At 48.8% G+C, this 6,303-nt stretch overlaps 1 protein-coding gene across 3 annotated transcripts in view; it reads left to right on the forward strand.

Annotated features, from left to right (window-relative positions):
- MTCL1 (microtubule crosslinking factor 1) overlaps positions 1 to 6,051 on the forward strand; it is a 119,954-nt gene extending 113,903 nt beyond the window's left edge. For all 3 annotated transcript variants that reach the window (XM_023754241.1, XM_006089277.3, XM_023754240.1), the window contains one exon: positions 4,245 to 6,051. In XM_023754241.1, coding sequence (XP_023610009.1) covers positions 4,245 to 4,439 — 195 coding nt within the window. In that variant the 3' untranslated portion in view covers positions 4,440 to 6,051. The remainder of the gene's footprint in view (positions 1 to 4,244) is intronic.
- The last annotated feature ends 252 nt before the right edge of the window (positions 6,052 to 6,303 follow it).

Below are 6,303 nucleotides of genomic sequence, written 5' to 3' on the forward strand. Positions count from 1 at the left end.
TCAGTCACTGTTCGGGAGTGATCCATGTGTAGACTTGAGTGTGAGCCCTGACCCACCAGTAGCCCACATGGACACACTCCACCCCACTGGGATCCAGACACCCACAGGCATTCTCCAGGCCGGGCAGACCAGTGGATGGCGAGGGTCGGCAGGAAGAAGAGAAACTCGCTCCTTGAGCCACCTGCTTCTTTCCCACCCACCATGGCCCAGGCCGCATGAGTAAGAAGAAACGTGTATTTCTACGTTCTGCCCCACATTTCACAGGGAAACAATGATGGTCAGTTTCCCAGTCTCATCCATCAAGTGGTATTTAACTCAGAATATAGAGTTTAAATCTCAAATGGGTTAAACCATGCCAGTGACCTACTGAAGTGGCAATGCCATATGGTTCAGCCTGACCTTGACGGTTCATGGCCCACATGTTCCGAAGATGCAAGTCTTTGTGATACGGTGGTGTGCAGGCTCTGAGAAGAACACATACCGTGGCTGAGTGTGCTCAGATGGTGTCACCCCATTCTTCGGGGCCCTCAGGTAAGTGGCACACTGCTGCGGAGGGTTTGTGTGAATGCCTGCCTCCTCAGGGCCCGGGAGGCATCAGCTGAAATCGGGGCTTTGTCCCAAAGCATTAACTGGCTGTGTCTGGAATGTCCATTTATATTTGAAACTAAATAGAAATTAATTTTTAGGAACCAAAAAAATTCTTTGAGTTAAAAAGCAATCTATGATAATATGAAGAATGGTTTAATGACTGAATCACAGTTCTCAGGTGTGAAAATGGTTTTGCTGGTACAAAGCTATGCCCAGCCCTTTGTCTCTCTGTCAAGACTTCCTTCTCACTAGGTGTGCTCACCGCCTCAGAGGTGACCGGCCGTTTGATGGGAGTACAGCAGAGTTGCGGGGTCAGAGCCTGACTGGAGCACTCGCTGGCACCGTTTCAGTGTCCTGGACTCTTTTTCTGTTGTTGCAATTTTACTTGTTCTAGATTCCAGTGGAATGACTTCTCGTCTGAATTGACTACTATATATTAGACCCAATGGAGAGCCCTTCTTGTCACTCCATAAATTTTGTGGTGGTTCTGGGTTTTCATTTCAAAATCTCCAGTGATTCTGAGTTGCCATCCTGCTGTGCATGGCCTGCCGGGGCTCTCCCTGGGTGGTCACAGCGAGACGGGGACGCAGGGGTCCTGGCTGGGACCCGCACAGCAGGACCTCCCACTCTCACCCACACCCTGCTTACTCTTTTCTCTTGAAGCCCTAACACCCATGCCGCGATGCAGAGAAGCTGTGAGGAGGAGTTCTGGCGTGAAGAGAATGGAAATAATCTGGAAATGCAGATTATTCTATTCTTCTCTCCCATACCTAAGTGTAAAATGGGAGGAGAGTTTTAGTGTGAGCAGCGGTGGCTGCATCATTGTGACAAACTGGCTGTTCTATGCCTCCTTTCAAATACAAGAGTCATGCGACTTCCATCTCTCTGTGCCAAAGGATGGTTGAAGTGTTAAGCCAAAGGGCAACTCAGGGAAGACTAGAAATCAGGAGGGAGAGGCCTGTGGCTGTTCCACAGGGAGTCCGTTCCTCCCTTCAGACAGGGCCGAGGAGAGGTCTGTGTGCCCAGGAATGCCATGCCACTTTTGGGGACTTCCTGCTTCTCCTGGTAGCTGTCCCTGGAGCTGGCACCTGGCTTGTTGATGTAAAACCTTTACTGTTCTTCTTTTTTAAAAAAATACTTTTCAACCTACTTGCTTTTCTTTTCTTTCTCTGTCTGTTCTGTCCAGAACCAAACTGTCTTACTAACTGCCCCCTGGGGACTCTAGCCCTGCCTGCCTCACGCCGTAAGTGCTTTCGTCCTTCTTCCCAAACTGTCTGGAGGGGGCATTGGTGTAACTCGGGGTTGGCGCCGGACACTCAGAAACAGGGGGAATCATCCCAGGTAGATCTGCTTCATAGAGGCAGCCGCCCCACTGGCTCTGGGTCCGTCTGCAGGGACAGACTGATGGCCTGTACAATCCCTTTTGCCGAGGGTTGACTGCTTGGTGCAAAGAAAGGCTCCCCGGTTATAGAGACCCCGCCTAGGTTTCTGCTCCCTGTGCAGTTTGCAGCCAGTATGCTTTCGGAGAGGGGACTGTCTCTGACAGAGTTCTAGCCTGTGGGGATCCGCTGGACCTGCTACCGGTATTTGGTGGCACAAGTTAATGCCATAAGCTATATCAGGTGCGACCATAATGCAATGAGGCTTCTTTTGCAACAACCGCACCAGAAGGAATAAAAGCAAATACATCTTGTCCTTCCAGGTGATCACTGTAGGTGACCTAGTAAGTGCTCAATAAGTATTTGTTGATTGAATAAACAGCAAAGTCACCCCTGCTCCAAAAAGTATTCTCAGAATTGACTCCAGAGCCCAAGTCGAGGCACATCAGAAAACAGGAGCCTTGTGTGTCATCAAGGACATAATTAGCTCATTCACTGACCTCAGGCTGAAGCGCTCAGGGCCAAAGTACAGTTGTTTCTCCAAGACTAAAGTGCTCCAAGCGCCAGAGGCCCACAGAGCCCACGGCAAGGCCTGTCGGGAAAGGACAGCGTGCTGTGCTTATGTGTGCTGGGATGGCCACACGCCATTGCTTCCTGTGGGAGCCCCCAAACAGGTGCTGGTGAAGAGGTGGCACAATACGAATGGGAAGCGCATACTCGTCCCGCATCGGCCAGGTGGGAACTGGCTGCAGTGTGTCCAATAACCCTCTAGCAGCAGCCCCACCAGCACACACACTTGCACACAACACACTCATACTAGCACAAGCACACACAACCCTTACAACACCAGGAGCAGTGACACCAGAAGACACAAGACAGTAGCAGATTTCCCGAACCATGCGCCCCCTCATGTCCTGGGCTGAGGCGAGGTAAGGACACAGCTCACCCCCATGTAAGTTCGCATTCCAGCTATCTCCGGGCCCACGGTGTTTTCACAGGCAGGCACCTCAGGTTGTCATGGTTCTCATTAGCATACGTGCTTTGCTGACTGGGGCCTCCCCATTGTCATAGAAAGTGCCAACCACAGAAGAGGCAGGGACCGGCAAGAAGCAGTCTCCATGTTAGTGCTCCTTCTCGGCGGGCCCCACGGGGAGGCAGCCTCCTCACTCCATCGCTCCCCTGTCCGCCTTCCATCTTCTTCCTTGTCACCTGGTTTTCGTCACATCGTCCTTCAACACAGCCGCTGACTCTTCCCTGTGTCACTCGCCTGCGCTGCTGACTACCTCTTCCTCATTCTGACCTCTGCAGTTGCTTGTCACCTCTCTTTAAATCCTCTGACTTACCTCCTGGCTGGCTCGGAGGGTCTTTGCTCTGTGTCATCGGCATTGCAGTGGTTTACCATCTCAGCTTTCTGTTGTCTGAGGGTCATTTGGGCAGATGGGTCCCACCCTGTAGAACTCCCCGTATCCTCCTGCCACAGCTTTGCACATGTCTCTGTGCCAGTAAATTCCCAGTGTGGTGTCCTTGTTTCCTGTCGTGGAGACCAAGCCCTGAGAAGAAGTATTCCAGGTGATGTGCACCATGGTGGAGGGTGTCTGGCATTAACTGTTCTCAGAAGGTGTGGGATGCCCGCAACACAAGAACACAAGCACACTCTGACTCCCCTTTCTTCCAATGCTGCTGTGAGGAGGAGTCATTAAAGAAAACTAGACAGGAATTAAAATTTCTGCCGGCAGCATTTTTTCATGTTGTGGGAGTGTGTTTCACCGACTGCCAGTCAATTTGGGATAAACAGTAGCAGAGCTTGTTTTGAGGTGAGTCTCATTCCTAATACAGCTGATGAAATCAAGAGAGGCTGTCCTCTTAGGACCGTCATTGTCACTAAGTAGATCACTCAGGAGGACCAGAGTGATGGGATCAGCTGGATCAGACCGACCACGTGGCTGGGGTAGACCACATGTGGCCTGTGGCTTTCCCGCCTCCATAGGTGCCAGACCAGCTCTGATGGTGCTCTGTAAACACACCCATCTCAAGGCTTTGCCATGTTTTATCCTCACTCGATGTCTTCCCATTACTGTCATCACTGATCATTCCTGTTGAGGTCTTTCCTTACCATTTTAAGTCATTCTCCATGAGCAAAATATAAGTTAGCATGCAGAAGTTGCCCTCGCTCTGTTGCATTGAGTCTGTCAAGAAGTGTATTTGGGGGAAATCCCTCCCACCGCCAGAGGCACTGTCTGTCTGAGTAACCCTGTCTTTCTCTTTCTGGCTTTGAAGGAACTACCTTGTTCTGCTCTAGCTCCATCCCTAGAATCCTGCTTCTCCAGGCCCGAGAGACCAGCAAACCGCCGCCCTCCATCCCGCTGGGCCCCACATTCCCCCACTGCCTCTACGGCTCCATCGCTCGGAGACCCGACCTCCTTGGAGGAGTTCGGGGAGGAGGAGCCGCCCGGGGAGAAGCTGCACCAGTGACGGATGCAAGTTTGCATGGATTATCACAGAATAATTCACTGTAATTTGCATAACCACACCATCATCATCCACCAAACTCTGCCCAAAAGGAGAGATCTCGTTTTCCCAAGGTCAAAGAACGTGTTTAAAAAAACACACAGCTGCTGAATGTTCAACCTCTGACCTGAGATGTTTCTAGAACGAAACAGTAAATGTGCCTGTAATAACTTAATTTTTTTCATAGCTCAGAAAACTATTTTTGTCTCCATCTTTTTTACACACAGTATATTAAAAAAGGGTACATAAGATATAAATAAATTTTAAAAACTAAACGTTTTAAAGATGTACATTTTACGAGATCCTGAACACCCTCGCTCTAAGACTGACTGCCTCTCTGTTAAATTTGCACTGTTACATTTTGGTTTGCTTTATTTCCACGTTGAATTAGAGTGTCTTAAGTTAATTTTCTTTTCTCAGTGTTTTTGATTTTTAAGAATTTTTGAAAACTTCAGACCGTCTGGTAAAATGAACTTTTTGTAGTGAAAAAGTCAGGAAGCCAATAGTCAAGACAGATGCCCTGTATGCTGGAGGGAACCCATGTCAGCGTTTAGGAAAAGGGCACCGAGTCCTCAGCGGGGCTCACCAAATTCTTTGTATAATCCACATATTCTATCGACTTGCACGTCTTCGGGTTCGAGGCGCCGGGGTGCATGTACATACTGCTGCTGTGGGCTCGCCATCGCCCGAGTGAGTCGTCCCGTTGTGCACATTGTGAGTTCCCTCGTACTGTACTTTTGTCGTCTTCTTGCATCGATGATACAACATCCGTGGCTTTTTTAAATTATTGTTAAAAGATGAACTGACAATACGCAGTGTTTACTCAAAATTTTCTGTTTACGGAAAAAATATTACACATGAGAATATCGGATTGGAACAAAGGATGGTGGCTCGGAGTCTGTACGAGACAATGATGAAGTAGAAATAAAGCCTTGACATGATGGCAGCCTGTTGCAGACCTGGTGTCTCACACACCCTCCGTCTCTCCTCAGGGCTCAAGAGGAGAGATGCCATAAACGGGATCGAGGGACAGGGGAGCTCATGGGAAAAGGCAACCGCTGCTAACGAGGCGTCTATTGGAATACGCTGAGTGCGTGGTGGTGTAGTTTCACCGAATTGTAAGAGCCTCCTGAAGTAGATAAAAAGGCAACTTCATTCTTGTTGAAAAAGCCAAAAGGGGTGGGTGTGGGGTTGGGGGGTGGTGAGGACACTGGCTACCCACAAGTCAGAATGTGCCAGCCTCTGTCCCTCTCCCCTCACTGGGAAAGCAGGAGTGGCCAGTGACTCCTGAACAGACGTTTCCAACCTGGTGCTGAGATGGATTTGAGAGAGTAGAAGTCTATAAAAGCGACATGCTGCCCAGAACACACGAAGGACTATTTTAGGCTAGATCTTCTGGCTTTAATGTTTCATGAATGCAACAATTCTCTTCTTATCCACACAGGCTCCTAGAATAAGTTCTATTCTTAGCATTAGCACAGTTCCATCATTAAATATTTTCAAAAAAATGGAAAGCACTACTGATACGGATGTAGACTCCGTGGAACCTTGGTGCACTGTTGGTGGGGATGTAGAATGGTGCAGCTGCTCTGGAAAACAGTGGGATGGTTTCTTAAAAAGTTAAACAGTATTTTCATATGATCCAGCAATTCCACTTCTGGGCTATAGGCCCAGAGGAATTAAAAGCTAGGACTTGAACACATATTTGTACACCCATGTTCATAGAAGCATTGTTTACAACATAGTGGAATCAACCCCCGTGTCCATTGATGGATGAATGGATAAATAAAATGTGGTCTACACATACAGTGGAATATTATTCAGCCTC

The sequence above is a fragment of the Myotis lucifugus genome, unplaced genomic scaffold (genome assembly GCF_000147115.1).
Source record: "Myotis lucifugus unplaced genomic scaffold, Myoluc2.0 scaffold_58, whole genome shotgun sequence".
Lineage (NCBI taxonomy): Eukaryota > Metazoa > Chordata > Mammalia > Chiroptera > Vespertilionidae > Myotis > Myotis lucifugus.